At 59.5% G+C, this 21,995-nt stretch overlaps 1 protein-coding gene and 1 long non-coding RNA gene across 7 annotated transcripts in view; one reads left to right on the top strand and one right to left on the bottom strand.

Annotated features, from left to right (window-relative positions):
* The window catches only part of CACNG4 (calcium voltage-gated channel auxiliary subunit gamma 4), a 54,931-nt gene extending 33,572 nt beyond the window's left edge, over positions 1-21,359 (top strand). Inside the window, exons 2-4 of one of the 2 annotated variants that reach the window (XM_030837965.2) lie at positions 11,080-11,163; positions 15,852-15,992; positions 20,100-21,359. In XM_030837965.2, the coding sequence (XP_030693825.1) occupies positions 11,080-11,163; positions 15,852-15,992; positions 20,100-20,638 (764 nt within the window). In that variant the 3' untranslated portion in view covers positions 20,639-21,359. The remainder of the gene's footprint in view (positions 1-11,079; positions 11,164-15,851; positions 15,993-20,099) is intronic. The other variant, XM_060291300.1, reaches the window with a different exon arrangement.
* Positions 8,166-16,909, bottom strand: LOC132594354 (uncharacterized). 5 transcript variants are annotated; one of them, XR_009560508.1, is made up of 6 exons: positions 16,711-16,909; positions 15,720-16,175; positions 11,157-15,606; positions 10,775-11,016; positions 9,478-10,511; positions 8,166-8,968 (listed from the first exon to the last, which is right to left on the bottom strand). It is a non-coding gene; the product is annotated as an uncharacterized lncRNA (long non-coding RNA). The 5 variants fall into 5 exon arrangements; XR_009560509.1 differs by having other exon boundaries at positions 9,478-10,455; XR_009560507.1 differs by having other exon boundaries at positions 9,478-11,016; positions 11,157-14,143; positions 14,511-15,606.
* Positions 21,360-21,995: the final 636 nt, after the last annotated feature.

The following is a 21,995-nucleotide window of genomic DNA, read 5'->3' as shown; positions in this document are numbered from 1 at the left end:
TTGAATCCAGGACCCTCGCAGGGTGATCCAGGCCACGCCGTGATGGCTGCCCGCCTGCTCCGGCAGCCTCAGCCCACCCACCCTGCGCCTACGCTCTCTTCCGGAAGCTCACTCCCCAAACATGCCTCTGGGCCCCCCCTCTCTGCCACCCCCAGCTGCCACGTTCCGTCCTCAGCTCTGTCCCCCGAGCTGCCCCAGACACCCGTCCAGCACCAACCCTCGTTCCTGAAGGCCCCTGAGCCTGCGGCTTCCCCTGTAGCATGTGTCACTAGCTCCCTGTTCTGAGGTGATGTGGACACTTCACCTCCCCAACCAGGCGATGCGTTCTTGCTGGCCGGACCCGTGCCTCTGGGCCCCCACAGGGCCTGGCATCAGTAGATGGATACTGAATTAAATGAAAGAGTGGGCAAAGGGTTGAACGGATAAACGAGGTCTACAGGGGCTTCCCTGGTGGTGCAGTGGTTAAGAATCCGCCTGCCGATGCAGGGGACCCGGGTTCTAGCCCTGGTCCAGGAAGATCCCACATGCTGCGGAGCAACTAAGCCCATGCGTCACAACTACTGAGCCTGCGCTCTAGAGCCCACGAGCCACAACTACTGAGCCCACGTGCCACAACTACTGAAGCCTGCGCACCTAGAGCTCGTGCTCCACAGCAAGAGAAGCCACTGCAGTGAGAAGCCTGCGCACCGCAACGACGAATAGCCCCTGCTCACCACAACTAGAGAAAGTCCCTGTGCAGCAATGAAGACCCAACGCAGCCAAAAATAAATAAATTTATTGAAAAAAAAAACGAGGTCTATGGCCAAACAAAGACCCCAAACAGATGCTAGAGGGGCAGCGAGGCCCTTCAGTGACCTATGAGCTCACTTTAGAAAGGAGAAAAGAGCACGAGGGAAACCTGTCCCAGGCACTGGGGCTCAAAGCAGCTGCGCAGGCTGTGAACCCCAAGCCCTTGGCCGTGTAGGGGACACGGGGCCTCCTCCCCAAACTCCACAGTCTGGTCCGAAGGCAGCTCCGAGAAATGAGAAGTTTAAAAGTATAGACTTACCCTTCGCATCACCACAATTGATCTTCTCAAAGTGCTCTGACCAGCATGGGCTAGGGTTAGGGTTAGGCCCCGCTTCCGCTCTCAAAGGTGGTAAAGACATTTCCCATCCTCCCGACGAGGAGAAGCTCTCCTGACCTCTCCTCTGCGGCCTCGGATGGCGTGCTCTCTGAAACTCTGGCCTCCTCCTTCAGACCCCGTCCTCAGGCGTCACTGGATGACTGTGTACCTGGAAAGCTCCAGGACGGCAGAGACCACGCCTGCCTTGTCTCTTCTCCTTGATTATCGATGAAACAGAAACACGCCAAAATGCAGAATGTCTGAGACGAAATCGAAGTGGATTACTGCCCTTGATGCAAGGTGGGTCATCCTTTGGGGATGGCTCTCCTCCACAAAGGATTCAGGGACCCAGGCTGTGCCCGTCTTGTGGCTCCACCACCCCCTGAGCTGGCGGGGGAGGCCGTGGAGAGGGAGAGGTGCACCCACCTGTCCAGGAAGGACGCCTATCACTTCCGCCCACTTCCCATTGGCCAGCTGGGTCCCATGGCCCATCTACCTGCAAAGGAGGCTGAGAGATCCAGTGTAGCCCTGAGTCCAGGAAGAAGAGGGGTGAGCAGGTCCTCTGCCACATCTGGGTCCCCAGCATCTAGCGCAGGAGGTGCTGGACGGAGGAATGTAAGCTGGACGGAGGAACTTCAAAATGCACAAGGTCATAATGCTTAACAGGGTCTCACAGGGTCACTTGCAAGCCAGGGAGCTAAGGCTCCCCCAGGAAAGTCCAGCCCAGCCCTGGCTGCCACTCCAAGCCTGGCAGTTCTCTGCAGGAGCCCGGGGGAGAGGCTTCCCACAGCCTGCCGCCTTACAGCTGGAGAGAGGCCAGCCCTCCGGAGAACACCAGCGTGTGCCAGCCGGGAAATCACAGTTATTAGGAGGTTCTTTGGAGATAAGCATGGAAGTGGAGAGATGATGAGGGGGTGTTCAGAGGGGGAATTACAGGGAGCTGGAGGTGGGGCGGGGCCGGGGAGGCACGGGGCCTGGCTTTGTGGTGGCAGCCGGGGGCACGGACGCTTGGCCAGTCGCGTCTGCTCGGAGCCGGTGTCACGGGCCGAGTTGCGCCCCTCCAAATTCGTATGTGGCAGTCCTAACCCCAGTACCTCGGGGTGTGACTGTGTTGGGAAGTAGGGTCTTTACAGAGGCTAATCAAGTTAAAATGAGGTCATGAGCATGGGTCCTGGTCATATATGAGTGGTGTCCTTGTGAAAAGGGGGAATGTGGAGACAGACAGGCGTGCAGGGAGAACACTGTGTGCAGGTGAAGGCAGAGACCAAGGTGACGCTTCTACAAGCCCAGGGGTGCCAGCGGTAGACAGCGAGCCCCTAGGAGCTCAGGACGGGGAGGGGTGCAGAGGAGGCCCCAGAGAGCCCTGGGAAGGCACCGCCTCTGCCCGCGCCTCCTCCTAGGACTTCTGGCCTCCAGAACCGCGAGGCACCCTGCCTGTCTGTGCTGGAACGGTCGAGGTCACTTCCATCCCGGGCTCCGGTCCCTCGTCTGCGGACACATCTAAGACCAGGAGCCAGGGTCTCCCCCAGACAGCGCACGGCTCGCCGGTGTCCCGGGCTGCCCTTTCCTCTCGCGCCTGCCTGCCGCCCTCACCCAGGCAGCTCCCTTCAAGGCTGCCCCTCAAGCCTTCCCACCCCGTCGCCCTCGTGGCGGCTGTGCAGTTAGGTCCCATCTCCACGGCCTCCCTGCGGGACCTCCACCTCACCCCGGCCTCTTCTGCTGCTGCATCCCCTTGGCCGCTGTCCCCCCAGGCCAGGCCACCCAGGGTTCCAGAACACGAGGCCGGCCTGCCTGCCCACTTCTGCCCTTTTGCATATACGGAGCCCAGTAGCGCCCCTCTGTACACATCAGCTCCTCTGGAAAGCCCTGAGCTGCCACCATAGCCACGCTGAGCCCTCGCACCCTCCTCCGCCTCTCCCTGACCTCTGCCCCGAACGGAGGGGGCCCGCTCTGGAGAACCGCCACTTCCAGTGCAGGGTAGCCCAGCCTCGAACCTGAGCCAGTGCGCTTAGGCCAAGACTCTGGAAGAACAGGTTTCCCACCAATGAAGAGTGTCGAGGACCCATGTTTCCCAGTCACGCTGCAGCCAATCAGAACTACCCGTGGCCCTGAGGCCACGCCATGCCCTTCTGCCTCCCGAGTGTGGGAGGGTCAGGGCCCGGACTCTGGAGCTGGGCGGGCGGCCCCGGTTCGAATCCTGGCTCGGGCACTTGGTAGCAAATGGTGTCAGTAATCGTCTCTGCGTCGCAGGGTTAGTATGAAGACGAAGTGAGTTAACAGATGTCAGGTGCTTAAACAGTGCCTGGCCATACAGGTGCTAAGTGAACTCTTGATGTTATTCTTACCCTGAGGATAACACTGTCCCTTCCCCTCCTCTCCCGTCAGCCCAGCCCTGTACCCCTCAGCCCCTCACCTCCTCCACAGAGCCCTGGGTCCTTCCTGGAAGGCCTGTGCCCTCCTGGAGACACACAGGCCTCCAGGCCTGCCGGGCTGTCCCCGTGGGGGCTTAGGGTCAGGGGCCGGGCAGCTTTGGGGAAACACGGGAGGAGTGCAGGCCCAGGCGGGCTCTGAGCTCCTCCCACGGCCCACCTGAGACACGGACTTGGTCCATCTGGCCTTGGACCAGGGCTGCGGCTGGTACGAACAGTCTGACTCGGGTCCAGTGAGACCTCCCTGATCTGGACCAGTTAGGGCACGGCCACCTCGAATTATTATAAAGTCCAATTGATAGCTATTTAGAACACAATGTAGTTTGATTATTTTCCCACACATAAGATGATTCGAACAAGGCTGCTGGAATGCTTGGTCCACACGGGGTTCTCACCCTCACCTCCTTCTCCGGTCTGGGTGGCCTTCACCAGCAGCCGGGCCTCGTCTGGGCTTTCCCATTGCTCTGTTGACCAGGGATGACAGGGATGTTCTGAGGTCACGAGTTGAGCACTCCCCACACCCCATGCTGCAGAAGCATCTGTTCCCGGACGCGGACCTCACACCGGAGCCCCGACCTCGGCTTTGAGCTCGGCCTCAACTCCGGGACAAGAGCCCAGGATGGAAAATGCCTCACATCCCTCCCCTGCTGTCCGACCGTATCTCCCCCTGAAACGGCACAGCTGGAAACCCACACAGGGGGCGAACTCGACTCACGTTCACCCGTCCTGGAGCCCAAAGGGGCCTTGCAGACCAGGCCTCTGCCGCCCTGCCGCCCAGAGCTGCCTCTTCCAAAGTCTGGGGACGCCAGTTGCCTCCTGCTTCACCGTCGGGGAAGCGGTTGCCTTAAAGCTAACCCAGCACTCGCGGTTGTTACCTGGCTTCACTCCCTGATGTGTCTGGGGAGGACCCACACTGCATCAGAGCCCCTTCTGGCACTCGCAAGGATTCCCGGAAGGGCGTGGGCATCAGGCGCTTGGGAAGAACACGTGGTGAGACGTCAGGAGCCGGATTCCAGCGGCTGCTCTGCCATGGGTGCCCCGAGCCTCCTCTTCTCTAAGACGAGGCAGAGACGTCTCCTTTACGGCCTAAGGTAGGGCCTAGTGCTCAGAGCTGGGCCTCTGCCCCGGGGCTTGGGAAAGCAGGGCTTGTGACGTCTCTACACCTCTTTCTTGCATCGTCAAAGCTGTGTTTTTACAAAGATGAGATGGGCCGATGGGCCAGCTTTCATCGAAGCCCAAGCCAGGGCCGGTGTGCAGGCAGGGTGTCCCGGGTGGCCATCCTGGGGAGCGGGCCTGTGGGAGGGTGGGAGAGGGAACCCAGGTAGAGGGAAAGGCAGTGCAAGGGGCAGCCCTGAGCTGACCATCACTGGTTTGGTCCTGCTGGGACCCACCCCCAGAAGCAGGTAGAACGGGAACACCTATCCACCGGCCGCCATCCTCCTGCGCCAAGGTCACCCTGGGGCCGGGGGGCCCTCGCCCCCCAAACCCCCAGCTCCACGAGCGAGTGAGTGTGTGTGCAGTTGCCCCCGGGCGACCTACCCAGTGCCGCGGGCCAAAAAGGAAGAAGCAACTGGAGCGGCTGAATCGAGGTTCCGGCAGGCGACACCCCAGGGAGCTGGTTGCTGCTCTGAGGGGCTGGAGTAAAGGCGGGCAGAGACGTGAGGGGTGGGCCCCAGGGGGCCCGTGCACACTCAGCCGGTGCCAGTGCTGCTTCAGCGTCTGTGAGGAACAGGTGAGGTCGTGCCTGTGGAAGCGCTCTGCCAGCCGCCGTAAGGGATTACACAGAGACACCATTATTAGCAAGTCACCGTCTAACATCCTTTGCTCCAGCGCTCCCCTAGTGGCGACCGACCTCTGAGATGGCCTGTTAGGGAGGCTTATGTCACACCCTGACATGACTCGCAGGGTAACCAACTCGTCCCGGTTTGCCTGCGACTCTCCTGGGTTCAGCACTGAAAGTCCTACATGCCCGTCACCGCCTGAGTCCTGGGGGTCGGTCACCCTCGCGGGGGGGTGATTCACCCACGGGGGCCAAAGGTCACCCACACACATGTCCCCCCGACGGATCACCCGCCACTCACCAGCCTCCACATCTGGGCGGCCCTGCGGTCACTTCAGACACAGCGCCACGTTTTCCCTGGAGTCAAAGATCCGGTTTCTTTTCTTTCTTTCGATAAACCTCATGGGTTCATTTTCAGACACTGTAGAAAATTTAGAAATTACAGAGAAAATGTAAAGAGGAAAATCTGAATTCACCGAGAAATGAAACAGTGGACACCTTTTAGGATGTTTCTTTCCAGATGTTTCCTAGGCTTAGAGAAATACCTCTAGTATGATGTATGTAGATGAATGGATATGTTAACATCTGCGCACAAAATGGTCCTAGAATCTTAGAGCAGGAGGGACTCCTTTGGACCCAGTTCCCGAGCTTTAACAGATGAAGAAGTAACGCGTCTGGGGCCATGTGTCTCGAGAAGTCTCTTCACACGGTGGTTCCCTGACCCGCAAAGGGAGAGGACCGCCGTGTCCCCGGGAGCGCAGGCCACGACCCCGGGAGCGCTGCGGTATTCCCGCGGTGTGGTCCATCTGGGATCTTGCAATTAGCCAGCGAAGCTCATCACTTAGCAGATAACGCAGCAAGTGGCCCAATTACCGAGAGCGCACGTGTGCAATGGATTGGAAATGGCGCTCTCTCACTGCTCACATCAGCCATTAATTTTCTCCCCTATTAAATGCCTTGAGGCCAACACTCACAAAATTAAATTTGACAGGGATAGATGTGAAGTCCTTCGGACTAAACACTCCACTCGACAAAAACAGGTTGGGGGAGGTGAGGCCGCTCTCGTGAAAAAATCCTGGGCGGCTGAGTCCAGCAAGAGCAGGTCCCGAGAACAGAAGCACAGGATCCCGAGAAGAGGAGAGGCAGGGCTGTGCTCCTAGGCGGACCCAGGGCAGGGGGCGGGGCTGGACAAGGGTCTTGGAAGCAACAATAAAGAAACGGCTGAAGTAAATGGGGAGGCCTTCCCTGGTGGTGCAGTGGTTGGGAGTCCGCCTGCCGATGCAGGGGACACGGGTTCGTGCCCCGGTCCGGGAAGATCCCACGTGCCGCTGGGCCCGTGAGCCGTGGCCGCTGAGCCTGCGCGTCCGGAGCCTGTGCTCCGCAACGGGAGAGGCCACAACAGTGAGAGGCCCGCGTACTGCAATAGCTAACTAAATAAATAAAGTAAATGGGGATAGTTGACCTAGAGAGGATGCTCGTTTAGGGGACATACCCACGTTCTCTACTCGAGGTGCCCCACTCCTCCGCAGACCCCACTTGTTCAGACTGGGGCCGGGGGACGCGTCTGGTCCCGACCGTTGGCAGCTTGCCAGCCTCCTCTCGTCCTCGACCTTGGGCCTCCCTTTTTGTGCAAACCCTGGATGGCTGGAAAACTAGCTTGTCCTTCATCCTGTTGGATACAGTTCCTCTCTTCAGTGGCTTGACGCACGACAGAGGATGGGTTCTTTTATTCCCAGGGATTATAAGTAATACCCGTGGATAGGGTTTTGTGGAGGCGGACAACCTCTCAGGAACTTGAAGTTAAAGCTGTTTGGAAACAGAATATGCCTCGGGAGGTGGCGAGGTCCCTGTCGCTAGCTGGAGGGTACAGGGAGAGGATGCGAGTCCCTGGTGGGGAACCTGCTCCAGGGGCTTTGGAAGCGTGAGCCTGAGCGACTGCACGAGTCTCGTTGCAACAGGAGGATGCTTCTGCGGATGCAGTGCATGCAGCTTCCCACACATTGCGTGTGGGCCCCCGCCGCTGACAGAGGAGCAGGAAGGGCCAACACGTCTGCCTTCCTGCAAGGCTGGCGCCCAGTGAGCGAACGAGCATGTTGCATTTCCTCTCACACAGCAGCGCTCCTGTGTCAGCGTCCTGGGGCTGCTGGAACAGACCATAACGAACCAGGAGGTTTGGAACACAGTTGTTGCACAGTTCTGGAGGCCCGAAGTCCGAAATCAGGGTGTCAGCAGGGCCCTGCCCTCTCTGAGACTCTGGGTACGTTGTTCCTTCCTTGCCTCTTCCTAGCTCTGGCTGGTTGCCCGCGATCCCTGCCACCCCCCGGCGTGTAGACGCAACACTCCAACCTCTGCCTCTGTCTTCCCACGCCTTTTCCCTTGGGTCCAGGTTTCCCTCTTCCTATAGGGACACCAGTCGTTGGATTTAGGGCCACCCTAAGTTAGTGTGGCCTCATCTTAACTGGAGTCCATCTTCAAGATCCTGTCTCCAAATGAGGTCCCGTTCACAGGGACCAGGGGTCAGGACTCCAACATGAGCTTTCTGGGGGCGGGGGGTTGCAGGGGGTGTGTGCAGGGGGGACACAGTTTAACCCAAGGCAATGCTTGTTCCTTCAGTCTGTGCACAGGAGCTTGGTGTGGAGAAGGGTGGAGAGAAGTTAGGAGAGGAGAGGAGGGGCAGGGGGGACGCGGGAGAGCGCGCTGTCAGCACGCTCGGAGCAGAACGCCCTGCGGTGGGATCCGTCGTGTGTACACACGGCCCCAAGAAAGGGAAATGTCTCTTCCTATCGTATAGTTGGACTGATGAACCATAACTGCGCATCGTCACGCAGCCACTGAAAAGAATGTGTCAGAAAATCTGTTAATATGTTGGGCAGTGTGATCCCTATTTACAGTTTCTATCAAATAGAAACTATCACCCTAAATGCAGAGTGGAGGTTCGCAAAATACATTGGAAGGGCATTTGGAACTAACGTGTCTACGTGCAAGCTACTTTCAGAACCTGCTTTCTTTTCCAATCGAATATGTGGATATGTGGTTTCCTGGCGAAGCATAGTTTTAGCATCATCAGTGGTGCGGCAAAAGCTTTACTGCCCGAGTCCCTGTGCTAGTGCCTTCGAAGACTGTCAGCAACTTTTGGAGTAGTATCAACTTATTATTTTTGTTATTAAAAACAAACAAGTTTTTAAAATCTATAGGTATTGGCCTAGAGAAGTGTGTATACATTATTACATGAAAAAAGCAGTTTGCAGAGTAAAGTGTATTGTATTATTCCTTTTGCAAAATAAGGGATATAACCATCCTGGAAACCAGCTTGGCTGTCCCTTATAACAAACACGCAGCTGTCACGTCACCCAGCAATTACTCTCCTGGGCATTTGGCCCAGGGAAATGAAGAGTTAGGTTCATCCCCAAACCTGTTCATAGCAGCGTCATTGGAAATAGCTGGGAACCGCAGGCGCAATCGCGGGGCGCAAATCCAGCTGTCATGAGCTGTAGAACATCCGTGCCGTGGAACATCACTCAGCAGCCAAAAGGAGCAAACTGTCGATACCACAACTCGGTGAATCTCGAGAGAATTACGCTGAGTGAGAGAGCCAGGCCCGACAGGTCACACGCCGTAAGATTCCATTTATAGAACCTTCTGGAAATGACAAAACTGTGCAAAAGGAGATCATCTTAGTGGTTGCCCTGCGTCAGGGTCAGAGCCTGGGGACCGGGACGAGGTGGGTGTGGCTATAAAAGGGCAACACGAGGGGTCCTCCAGGTGGCAGAATGTTCCTGACTGTAGCAATGTCAGGATCCTGGTTGGGATGTTCTCACTGGGGAAACCGGGTGAAAGGTACCTGGGGTCTCCCTGCAGTGCTTCTCACAACTGCGTGTGAGTCTACAGTTACCTCCAAGTAAAAAGATTAATTTTTAAAAAACACGTGCGCACGTGGGAAGACGCACAGCCGACCGTTGACCCCTGGAGACCAACTCTGCAGAGAGATTATTTACTTCTTGTTCAGCCTCTTGATGTCTGACTGTTCCCACAAGCCTGGGGGACTTGGGGACTTTGTTTAGGCCCGTGAAGTAGCCCCCAAAGTGTGCGGGGGGGGGAGGAGGGCGGAGGGCTCCACCTCGCCCACCCACGCCCGGGAGGCGCTTGCTCGGCCTCCCACGCACCTCCTGAAGCTGGGGTGCGGCCCGCGCTGGCCGTCCTGACACCAGCCTGCCCTGGGGCTCCTTCCTCTCGCTCCACCACAGAGTAAGAGCCACGGAGCAAAGGGTGGGTGACGTCTGGGTCCCAAAGCAGCAAATGTCCCCTGAGCCGTCAGCGCAGGCCGAGAATTGTTGAAGTGCCTTTCAGGGTCGCCTCCCGTGACGCTCCTGAGGTCCCTAGACGAGGCCTGTGGCTGTCCCCATTCTCCAGAGCAGGAGACTGAGGCAGGTAGCTAAAACGCTCACGCTTGACCCGGCTCAGACGACACTGTGGAAGCGTACCCCACTCAAGGCGCCGCCTCTGACACCCTCAGACTGTCCCCCACTGTCCCTGACCAAACCCAGCCTGCCCAGCAGTGGCCTGGACACCAGCCCCTGAGCTCTCTGAAGGCAGCAGCTCATGGGCCCAGCTGAGGGGAGGCTGGGGGGCAGCTGACTGGTAAATGGGAGGCGCTGAAGGTGCCCCCAAGCTCGTCGAGGCCCTTCTCCATGGAAAGGACGGGGACGGAGGCCAGCCTGGCACGGGCCCTGCTGCCTGCACCGTGCGCCCGACCAGGAGGTCTGGCCGGGACGTGGGAGGGTCAGCGAGCCGCTCAGCAGCAGCTGCAAAACGAGAACGTTCCAGCTGAAAGCAGGCGGGCCCGTGTGGGGGCCAGGACGAGCTCCTTGTAGGGCCAGGGGCCCGGCCTGGGCGTGCGGGGGGCTGGCAGGACAGAACCCGGCACCCTGTGTCCCCCGACCTGCGTCCGCTTCTGCACTGTGCACGCCCACACTGCAGGGGAGCAGGCGCTGGGAGAGCTGGCGGAAGATTCCAGAAGGGAGGGCTGGGCGGTCCTCCTGCCGTCACTAAACTACTCAGGGTGTCCTGCGAAGGCTACTTCTCCGGGTGGGGAGGGAGACCAGGCAGGAGAGGGTCTGGGCCTTTCCGGGAGGCTCTTCCTTCTGTCACACCGAGTGAGGGGATTACAGTCACGTTGCCGACCGTGTGCAGATTCGGCCTGTGACGTGGGAGGGATTCACCGTAACTGTGCTCGAGGGGAGAGGGGAAGACAGACAGACAGACAGACACTGCCGCAGGGAGGTGGGCGGCAGATCTCATCCCGGCCCACAGCCCCTCTCCCTGCACGGGTCCTTCTCACCTCTGGCCGCACTGGACTTCCCACCCTCCCCAGACACACCGCGGGCCCCAGCCCTGCCTCTTCACAGCCTCGCCTCTGCCTGGCTGGCCCCTCCCCCATCCCACTGGGAAGGTCTTTGTCACCTTTCAAGCCTGGGCTCCGCAGTCCCCTTGGGCCCTGCTGGCCCAGGATGCTCTGCTTTGAGGCCTCTTGTCCCTGTGTCCTGGTGCCCCTCCCTCTCGCGGGTGTCCAGACGTGGACCGTAATGACGCGGTCAGCCTGGGGCGCGTCCCCCGCTGGGCGGTCCTTCTCTGTGCCCCACGCCCATCGGAGCGGCCCTTCTGCGCCCTCCACGCCCAGAGCCAGGCACACCCGGCCAGCGAGTCTGGGGAGAAAGGACGTGGAGCCCACGGAACATTTACACTGCTCTTCCCCTCGCTCCCTGCAGGGGTCTATAAAGGGCACTGCTTCCGCATCAACCACTTCCCAGAGGACAACGGTTACGACCACGACAGCTCCGAGTACCTCCTGCGTGAGTGCCGAGGGTCCTTCGCTTCCTCTGTGGGTGGAGCGGGGGCCGGTGGTGGGCAGCCGGCTGCGGGGGAGGAAGGTGGGCCCCGTGGGGGCGGAGGGGGCTGGTCCCTGGGTGCTGCCTTCACTCCCTTTCTGATTCCGAATCGTTAGTTCCGAGGATGGAGTGTCGTTCAAGGTTGCTGTGACGTGCTGGGTGTCCCGGCGGAGTTGCCTGGCTGATAGGACCATGCCCGGGTGCGGCCCGGGAAGATGGAGCAGGGTGGGGGAATCCCTGCTCCCCAGGGCCGCTGTCTTCAGAGGAACTGATTGCTGTGTCCGGTCCAGAGGTCAGGACGTAGGCTTGCCCGGGCCCGGCATCCTGGGGGCTGTGCCACCCCAAGCACACGGCCCGGCCAGCCCTGGACCTGCCCACCCCTCCCCTCCCCCACCCAGCATTCTAGTCTTGAAAATCAGATTAAGTCACGCGCTGAAACAGCCATTGGGTGCCAGGCAGCCTGTGGGAGAACGTGAGGACGGTGGTGGGACCAGCCTCGGGTATGTGGCCCTGAGTGTCTCTGGCACAGACTGGTAGAGCCCATGAGCTGCCCCTGCCCGGGTCCTGCAGTGGGGCTGGCCCCCGGACTAGAACGCAGAACTCAAAGGACAAACCCCGTCCCACACCCTAAATCCAGATCTCGTCCGTGGGCACCTCCCTGGGAGAAAGGATGGAGCCTCAGCCTGGGGAGGAACCTGGAAATGGAAAAAACAGCACCGTTTTGAAGTCATTTTCCCCTTTTGCATTAGCCAAGACGCAGGCAGAGCTGCTCCCAGCGGCTCCCCTAGGGGCTCAGGCCAGCTTCATTTATGGAGAATCAATACGAGTGTGCTCAGAGGGAGCACTCTTCACTCTGCACCTGCTTATGGACCGTTCTTTTCTAAGGGAAAGGATTTTGGTTCTGAGTCATCTAGTGAAATAGACCAGCGTGCGGTTCCCCTGCAGCCTGGGGCAGCCTCAGGCCCAGAACCTGGAATAATGTAGCCAGATCTGCCTCCCATCCCTCCTCCCTCACCTTCTCCCCTTCCTCACGCCTGTACTCTCTGCTTTCTGCGGGCCACCACTGAACCCAGCAAATGATAGTCCATAGGGCCGCCACAGATGGTTGTGCAGGTTGCACACTGCACAACTCAAGGGATATCATTTGCATAGACTAGCGTATACATTACACTCTGTGAGTTGCATGGTGCGTGGCCTGCACAGCCATCTGGGGCGGCTGCTGGTGAAAGCCAGCCCTGAACAGGACCTCCCCTTGTTTGCCGGCCCGGGGCAGTCAGATGGTCCCTGAGGCTCTGAGGGCAGATTTGCTAACCTGGCCACCTCGGGACTGTGCGGAAGCAGCTCCTGGAGAAACACGCCATTCCCTCCCCACTTCCCACATGAACTTGCCTGAGGTTAATCGGTGCGGGCTCTGCCTCTTTACTCCCCTGCCCTTCCCCTCATGGTCCCCAGGGTGCTGGGATCTCCTTCTGGATGGGCCTCGTGGAACATCAGCCAAGAGGTCAGACGATGCGGCTTCCTGGGGTCCCAGCAGGAAGCAGAGGGGACGCTCGCTCCGATGGGATGAAGGAAGGGCATTTAGTGAAGGACTAATTACAGAGCTGTGGGCGGGGCTAAGGGAAGCTTACAACGGGCAGTGAACACACCGCGGCTAGCAACAGAAGGACCCCTTACAGCCCTCAGCCTGAACAGGTGGGAGAGGCAGGTATGGACGCTTGCACCAGGGGACCTCCTGGCAGGGGCTGTGGCCTTTATGACAGAGCGCAGCCACCTTATCCTCGTCCTCATTTGCAGGAAGGAAGCCAGGGGAATAACCGTCTCCCCTGCACTCTCCTCCCAAAGCCGGAGTCGAGGGACCCCGATGACCCGGTCCCTGGCGTCAGCCTCCCAGGGCCCAGAGCAGGACCGAGAGAGGTGGTCCGAGGGCCGGGAGGGGCACACTCACCAATCCAGCTTCAGGCTCCTGCTGTCCTCAAACCCCACCAGCGGTGCCCCGGGGCAGGGCGTGAGGGCTGGGAGACCCAGCAGCGATTTTCCCAAATAACATGATGGCAACTGTACATCAGCCATCAAAGCTCATTTGGGAAGGAAACGTTTCCTCATTGGTGCACCGTGGGGAGCCAGGGGGTTCATTCAGGAGCCCAAGGAAGAGAAGGGGTGATGGCTTTGGGGCCTGTGATCTCGGCTGCTGAGGGGGAGGGCAGAGCTGACTCCCCATCAGGGAAGTGGTTTTCCACTCAGGGGCTGCAGAAACAGCGAGAATTGGCCCTGAACTCGAGCCCCAGAGTGCAGGTGCCTGTGAGCTGGGAGCCAGAGGGAGTGGGCAACATTCCAGGACAGAACAAGGCCGCGGTCGCCACGGCCATCCGGCCTGAGTTTCCCTGATTCCCTGCCGTTTCTCTCTGTTGAGCCCGCTGGCCTCAGGGCTTCCCGTCCCTCTTGCCCTGGGCCTGGTGCCCCTTCTCCAGGCTCCGCATTTCGGGTTGGGCGCGTGGTTTCTGTGCTAACCCCAGAGTGCTGGTGTCAGGGCTGCTGAGAGCCCATGGCGAGCCTGAGGGCGAGTGAGGAGGAGATGCCCGCCCTCTGGGCAAAAACACAGATCCTTGCCAGGGCTCGAGGTAGCCACAGGGCCGTGGGCTGGACATCGACCCCGCTCTGTGCAAGACCCAGCCTGCACCGCGGTTGGTGCCCGCACGTCTAGAGCTCCGGGTGAGCCCACGTGGCAAAGGACGGTGCTCACGTGACTTACGCGGGCGGGATGGACGGCTCTGGGCCAGGCCCGAACTCGGAGACGTTAGAGGCTCCAGGCTTCCCTCGCTGCAACCCCTCTGACCCACCTGCAGAACGAGGGTATCGAGGGGGACCCGGTCCCCCTTTGCCGGCCCCGCACGGATCAGAGGCGCATTTCAAAGGCCCACAGGAAACCTCCTCCCGAAACCTGCGGCTGTGAGAAGGCAGAGGAAGGAGGGGGAGGCGGAGAGAAGAGCTTCATTTACTGCCCCAGACAAGCCGCTCTCTGTGCAGCAGGGCACACACTGGCGGGCTTACAAGCAGGGAGACAAACGCTGCCTTCAGAGGCTGAAAGGCCGCAAACGAGCTCAGCTGGCTCAGGAGGGGGGCCTGCCGGTGCCCCCAGCTCACTGTCCCCTGGCGGCCCCCAGGTCCACGGAGCCGGGATTTCTCCTGGGCTGGGAGGCCGAGCTCGGGGTTCTGCTCACGTCCCCCTTCCCTTCCTCCCGCCTCCTCTCCCAGCCAGATGCTCAGGGAGGGGGACCCGCATCCCCCAGGGCCCTACTACCCGCCCGATGTACCTTATTCCGTCAGAGTCTCATCACAGCACTTGCAGGTAGTGTGTCCCTTTCCTAAGGCCACTGTAATAAATTACCACAAACTGGGGGGCTTAGAACAGCAGAAAGGCACCCTCACACGGAGTGGAGGCCAGACGTCTTCACTCAGGCGTTGCCAGGGCTGTGCTCCTCCAAAGCCTCTAGCAGAGAATCCTTCCCGCCTTTTCCAGCTCTGGCAGCCCCGGCATCCTTGTCTTGAGCTGTGTCATCCTTTCCTCCGCCTCCGTCCTCACATGGCTTCTCCCCATGGGCTCTTCTGCTGTGTCGCTTCCTGTTCATGTTAGGGCGCCTGTCACTAGACTTGGGGCCCAGCGTGATCTAGGACGGTGTCATCTCAAGAGCCTTAACTTACTCACAGCTGCAAAGACTTTTCTCCAAACCTGGTCACACTCATAGGTACCAGCAGTTAGAATGTGGACATAGATTTTGGGAGGCCACAATTCAACCCCTACAGGTAGGTATTACTACTCTCCCCAGGTTGTAAAAGAGGGGAGTGAAGTGGTCTGAAGCTAGCTGCCCTGGTCGCCCTGCTGGGCAGTGCACAGCTGCAGATCTAGCTCCGTGGGACCCCGCAGGCCATGGACATGCTCCCCTGTCCAGCCACCCCCTCCTCGGTGACCTCACGAGGTCCGGAGCGTCCCGGGGTGATGGCGCTGGTGTTGACGGAGGTGGGAGATCAAGGCTGTCACTTGAGGAGTGTGTGCTATGGGCAGGGCCTTTGCTAAATAAGCCTATTAGATGTGCAGAACCCACCTGGACGTAGCCTGTTACGAACTGCATCCCACTACTAGGGAAACCCAGTGTCAGGGAGGCCCCACCTTGGCCAAGGCCACACAGCCAGCGTGTCACAAAGCGGGGTACCCGGGCCCGCCGAAGGCAAAGCCGTGCCCTCGGCCGCCCATCCGGATCCAGTCTCCAGCATCCCGGAGGCTTCACGGAGACGATGTCCACGAGCTGTGACGGGCCGTCTGACAGTGTTCTCGTGCCTGTTGCTGTGGCCTCCCTGGTGGCGCTGAGGGGATCCCCGCTGGCAGAAGTGGGGCCCACATCCAGGGAGAGCCTGAGACGGGGGCAGATGTGATTCCAGGCCACGTGGCGTCCAGGGGGAGTGACCAGCAGGCCGGCGCCATCACTTGGTGGCCTCCACCCCGCCCCCCCCAGCTCCCTACCCACCTGGGGTCTCCAGGGTGGGATGGGAATCTTCAAAGTCAGCGGAAGGGCCTTGAGAGCCTTGGGGCCGACGCCCGTGGCCGGGCCGGGAGGATGGCCAGCCCCACGGCCCTCTCTGTGTCTCCCGCCGGCCAGGCCTCGTGCGCGCCTCCAGCGCCTTCCCCATCCTCAGTGCCGCCCTCCTGCTGCTCGGCGGGCTCTGCCTTGGCGCCGGGAGACTCCACAGCCGCAAGAACAACATCGTCCTCAGCGCCGGCATCCTCTTTGTGGCTGCAGGTGAGCCGTCTGCTCTGGTCCCCGCTGCACAGAGCGCTCGTCTGCGGCGTGCGGTGGGGAGGACGGGGGGCAGGTCATAACATCGCCGTGGGTGACGCAGGTCCAAAGTGTGGGGCGCCCGGCAGGGAGTGGGGAGCAGCTGCTTAACAGGCATGGGGTCTCCTTCTGGGCGATGAGAATGTTCTGGAACGAGCAGAGGGGGTGGTTGCACAACACTGAATGAACTGAATGCCACTAAATTGTGCACTTTAAAGGGTTAATTTTACGTTCCGGGAATTTCACCTCAATTAAAAATAAAAATAACTAGTCCAGGTGTGCAGAAGGCCACAGGGGCAGCGCTGGTGCCCTACAAGCCCCTCCTGGGAGCCTGGCGGAGTTGGGGGTCGGGGCGGGCCTCAGGGGATCGCTCAGAAGCCAAGGCCTGAAGGGGTTGAGCCGGGAAGACAAGGGGAGGCGCACAGGCCGGCAAGGGGGCAGGAGCCCAGCGTGCCGGGGGCGGTGTGAGCGAGGAGGGCGCGGGGCGGAGCCCCACCCGCCCACCCTGACTGTCCGAGTCTCCCGGCTCCGAGACGGGAAACAGCACCTCTGCGCCCCCCAGAGCTGTGGGTGAGAGCAACCCACTCCCTGCCCAGTGGGTCCGAAATGGCCTAACACGGTCGCTCCTCTGAGCCTAGCCGCAGACGGCGCGCTGCAGGCCGGAGGGGGGGTCAGTGCTCACGCCTGGTCCAGGGGAGAATCCAGTGGCCTGAGTCGCTGGGGCTGGGGGCTTGGCGGGGCGTCTGAGGGGCAAAGCTCGGCCAGTGGCGTCCTCAAGACTCCGGGCAGCCCGGCGGGATGGAGATGACGGTGCAGCAGGGCCGGAGCAGCTGACTTCCCAGGCCTCGTTCCAGTAAATCCGCGTAAGAAATGTCACAGAGCTCCGCCCGCAGCCCTTTCCTGAATTGTCATCAGAGCTCCTTGCACCGTCCTAACGGCGTTCTCGTTTTCAAAGAGCCCTTTTCTCACACCGGACCTGTGAGGCTGAGCGGAGCGAAGGTCCCTGTGCCTGGGCTCTGAACCCTGAATCAGCCCAGTGGCACCGTGAGGGTGACAGTGAGGCTCCCAGTCACCGGGCCGGGCTTCCTTCACTGGCCCAGGAAGGGGCCTGCGAGGTGCGCGGCCCACGTAAGTCCCCAGAGGCCATCTCATCCCATCTCTTCTCACGGCTCCTCTTGGAGAAGGAAGGTGACTGCCGTTTGCATCGCGGAACTGCGGGCCACAGCTACCCAGGGACGGGCTCAGAATCTCAGGGCTCCTGGCCGCCATTCTTGCGCCTGTTCTCCTGCCCCACTTCAGTCTTTGTCTCCTTCCAGTGCAGTAAATATATGTGTGTGTGCATCTGCGGGGGATGTATGTGAGTGAGGAGTGTGTGTGTGAGTGAGTATGAGCGTGTGAGTGTGTGTGCGTGCGAGTGTGAGTGTGTGTGTGTGTGAGCGTGTGTGTGTGAGCGTGTGAGCGTGTGCTGGAAAGGAGGATCTCCTTAGGAAGAAGCAGGACGCTCCTTCCTGGCCAGGTCCCTGTCCTGTCCCTTCTCCTCACCTTAGCCCAGAACGGGGGCAAGGCAGGAAGACAGGGACACACGCCATTCTCTCTCCTCCTCCAAGCAGGCAGATTGCTCAGGGTGTGGACTTGAATCCTGCTGTGGCGTTTGAATCCTGTCCCCTTTCCTTTCCCGAGGAAGGAAAGAAGACTTCCACTAATACCAGTGCCAATGCTGCACGAGTGCACCCCCATCACCCCAGCTCCTGAGGAGGTGGTCACGTGGCCCAGGCGGTTTCCCTGAAGTCACCCAGCGGCAACGACAGGCTGAGCCCAGGGCTGTCAGCCTCTAAAGCGCGCTGCCCCCTGCACTGCCTGCTCCCCCCGGAGGAACCTTCTCAAAGGCATCTCCAGATGCCCTGGGTCTCCAGAGGGGCTGTGGAGCCCGGGGCGCAGAGACACTCAGCTGAAAGCACAGGTCTAGCCACAGAGGAGAGGACGTGGCAGCGAGGAAACACAATGGCCATGCAGGCAAGCAAGGGGCTGTTCGCTGGTCCCCGTTTATTCCCTGGATCAAGGAGCCCTGATCGTGGGCCAAGGCAGCACAGACCCAGAGTCACGCGCAGGGCCCAGCAGTGAGGTGAGACAGGCCGTGAATGATTCTAGGTGGAAAATGATTGGAGCCTCAGGAGAAGTACGGTCTAAAAGCTGGGAGAGTCAGAAGAGGACGCCGGTAACTTCTTTGGGAACGTGGAATCAGCTGGGATGTGATTTACATTCTTATGGCTTGTGCAGAATAGGGGAAGGAGAGACAGAGCCAGCAGGCAGGGGAGGAGGGGCGGAAGGAAGCAAACCGTGATTGTGAAAACCCGTGTCAGTGGGGGCTCTTCTGGAGCACAGTGGAAGGGGTGAGGAGTCCAGACCTACAGCTGGATCGCTGAGCCCTTAGGAGGAAATACTCTAACCCATCCACGCTGGGATTGGTGCAGTAGGAAGATGGACAGAGGCCCCGGGCGGGGCATAGATGATACAACACATTACGATAAAACACAATAGACTGTACTAGAACTCAAAGCATGCTCTCGGTGTGCTGGGCGCAGTGCTTTCTATGCATTAGCTCATTGAATCCACACACCCACCCGGTGTAGTGCGTGCCACTGGCATTCCCACTTTGCACGTGAGGACCCTGAGAGGTAAGTAATTTGCATAAAGTTCCAGAGATGAGAGTTGGTAGAACCAGGATTCAAACCCAGGCAGCTCGGCTCTGCTCAGCCTCACTTATAACGAGAGAAAATCACATAAACACACGAGTGGGTTTCACCTCCCAGACTGGCAAATGCATTATAGGCTGATGAGGCATTTTGTGCCGCCATGGAGGGTGCTTGAGCTGGGACTCCGAATTCAAACACAGCTACGCACAACTCGAGATCGTGGGACAGAAAAAGGACATTAGTGGAGACCCCAGTGAGATCCGAGGAAAGTCTGGAAGGTAAATGGATAGTAGCACACCAGGTGGGCTTCCTGGTTGTAACACATGTACACGGTGACATAGGACGTTAATGGGGGAAAACGGAACGGGGAGTTGGAAAGGGGCTCTCTCTCTGTACTGACTTCACACCTTTTCAATAAATCTAAAATTACGCCCAAATAAAAGTTTGTTTTTAAATGCACACACCCAGTGAGGCAGAAGTTTCACTTCAAGGAATTCATCACATTTTTACTCACGTGTGTGTGGAATGATGTAGACATAAGGCTGTCTCATAGCCGAGGGCTGGAAGCCACCTGCGTGTCCAGAGCAGAGGCCTGGGTAGATGCCCCTGCGGTGGTGTTGGTCCCATGAGCAGTTAGAGAGACAGAGACAGCTCCTCCTGTCCTGATAGGGAACTGTCTCTCGGGTGGAGACAGCTGAGTGAAAAGGCAAGGGGCCAAAGAGTATTGTGCAAAGAAAAAAATGGAAGAGAGAGAGAGAGAGAGAGAGATGGAGGGAGGGAGAGAGACTGGATATGGATATGAGAAGGATATACGAGAGAAGATAACAGTAGCTGCCTGAGGAGGGGAACTGGGTAGTAAGAGCCTGTGTTTTATTATATACTCACCCAAACTCTGTACTTCATTACCCATTCAAAATCAACTACTTTTACTTAAAATTAGCAACCAGAACAAAGACATACCCACCAAAAAGGGGAGTGGCCACCATCCCCTGCCCCACCCATCTGCCCCCTGCTCCACCGACTGCCTTCTACTCCACCCATCTGCCCACCCCCCGCCCAGCAGCCCCTGCTCCACCCACGTGTCCTCTGCCCGACCCAGCAGCCCTTGCCCCGCCCACCTGCCCCTGATCCACCCACCGTGTCCTCTGCTCCGCCCACCAGCCCCTGCTCCGCCCACCAGCCCCTGCCCCGCCCATCTGCCCCTGATCCACCCACGTGTCCTCTGCTCCGCCCACCAGCCCCTGCTCCGCCCACCAGCTCCTGCCCCGCCCACCTGCCCCTGCCCCGCCCACCTGCCCTTGCCCAGCTGAGGGTCTAACCTCTCTCTGCCTTTGTTCGCCCCGCCCCCCCACCCCCCCCACCCCCGCTTCCCTTTCAGGCCTCAGTAACATCATCGGCATCATCGTCTACATTTCCAGCAACACGGGAGACCCCAGCGACAAGCGCGACGAAGACAAAAAAAACCATTACAACTACGGCTGGTCTTTTTACTTCGGAGCCCTGTCTTTCATTGTGGCTGAGACCGTGGGCGTCCTGGCCGTAAACATTTACATTGAGAAAAACAAAGAGTTGAGATTTAAGACCAAACGGGAGTTCCTTAAGGCTCCCTCCTCATCACCCTACGCCAGGATGCCGAGCTACCGGTACCGGCGGCGGCGCTCGCGGTCCAGCTCGAGGTCCACCGAGGCCTCTCCGTCCAGGGACACATCTCCAGTGGGGCTGAAGATCGCCGGGGCCATTCCCATGGGCGAGCTGTCCATGTACACGCTGTCCAGGGAGCCCCTCAAGGTGACCACGGCTGCCAGCTACAGCCCCGACCAGGAGGCCGGCTTCCTGCAGGTGCACGACTTCTTCCAGCAGGACCTGAAGGGAGGCGTGCACATCAGCGTGCTCAACCGGCGGACCACCCCTGTGTGAGCTGCCCCGTCCTCTCGGCACCGGCCTCTCCCCAGATGGGCGGCTTGGACCCCACAGGGGGCATCTGACCCTTAAGACAGACCAACAACAGACTGAGGCCAACCCCCACCCTCCCGGGTCTCCAGAATGGGTCGCGGGCTGGCTTGGAGCGAAGCCCCGGAGACGGGAATCAGAAGCAAGAAGGCTGATTTTATCCCCCAGGAGGGTGTTTTGATGCCCCGGGGTTCCGAAGTCTCCCAGGAGGCCCCAGAGCTCTCCTGAGGCTGCACAGCCTTGCCCCACCCGGGAAAACAAAATCGAGCCATTATCTCCTCTTGGAAACACATCTTCCGCCAGAAGAGCAGGCTTTCGGGGCCTCCCACCCCCGCCCGGTCCACCGGGCAGCAGGGGCCTCCGGGGCCTCCCATCCCCGCCCGGCTCACCGGGCCCGCAGGGGCCTTCGGATGCTGGGTAGCTGCTTTGAACCCAAGGTTCTGGTCTGTGAGCCGCAGGCGAGGAAGCCGAAGTTTGCCCCCTTTCCCTCTGTCTGTCTGGCTCTGGCAGCGGCTGCTTGTTGAGGTAACACCAATGCTGAGGAGAGAGCCTGTGACCACCTGGTGCTCTGGCCTTTGTGCTGTCCGGGGCCGCTTCCCTCAGCCTGGGGACATCGAGGCCTGCGGAGGAATTCGTGGGGTTTGGGGGCGTCTTTGCTGGCCTGGGCGTGAGGTAAAGCCTCCTCCTCTCTGCTTCTGGAATGTTCTGCCTCACATGGAAAGGGCAGAACTCACTGACTGTACTTGAGAGTCAGGAAGATCCCACGGGTCAGAGGAAGGGTGGACTCTTACTTTGTCCCCCCACCTCTGCCCACTGGTCTGAGGAGCAGCTCTGCCCCTCCTCGGGGGTCATAGGGACAGACCTTCCCCCCAGGTGTTTGGCAACAAGAGCCCGAACCTTGTGCAAGAAAGGGAGACCCGAGGGTGAGCAGAGACCAAAAGATCAGAACAAACTCCCGCTTCCGGGGTGGTCACTCATCCTGATTTCTTGCAGAAACGCCAGGAGAGCAGTTACATTCATTCTCTCTTAAAAAGTGGCAGCAGCCCCTGCCCCAAGCCCCGTTACTGTCACTTCTTCTGCTCTCGCCCTGCCCCCGAAAGCACTCAGCGAGGAAGTTTGGATGAAAGGGCCGAGCACCCGGGAAGGGAGGCGGCAGGTTCCAAGCTTGACGTTTTTCCAACCGTTTCTCGCCTCCGGAGGCAAGCAGAGAATGTGGAAGCGTGTCCGGGCTCAGGGGGACAGCTTTCTGGAACACGGAGCTGAGCCTCTTTTATATAAACACGTGCTTTCTGAAGACAGATCCTTTCTTACTTTTTGAGACCTG

This window comes from Globicephala melas, chromosome 20 (genome assembly GCF_963455315.2).
Source record: "Globicephala melas chromosome 20, mGloMel1.2, whole genome shotgun sequence".
Lineage (NCBI taxonomy): Eukaryota > Metazoa > Chordata > Mammalia > Artiodactyla > Delphinidae > Globicephala > Globicephala melas.
This window is presented reverse-complemented; position numbering and strand designations above follow the sequence as displayed.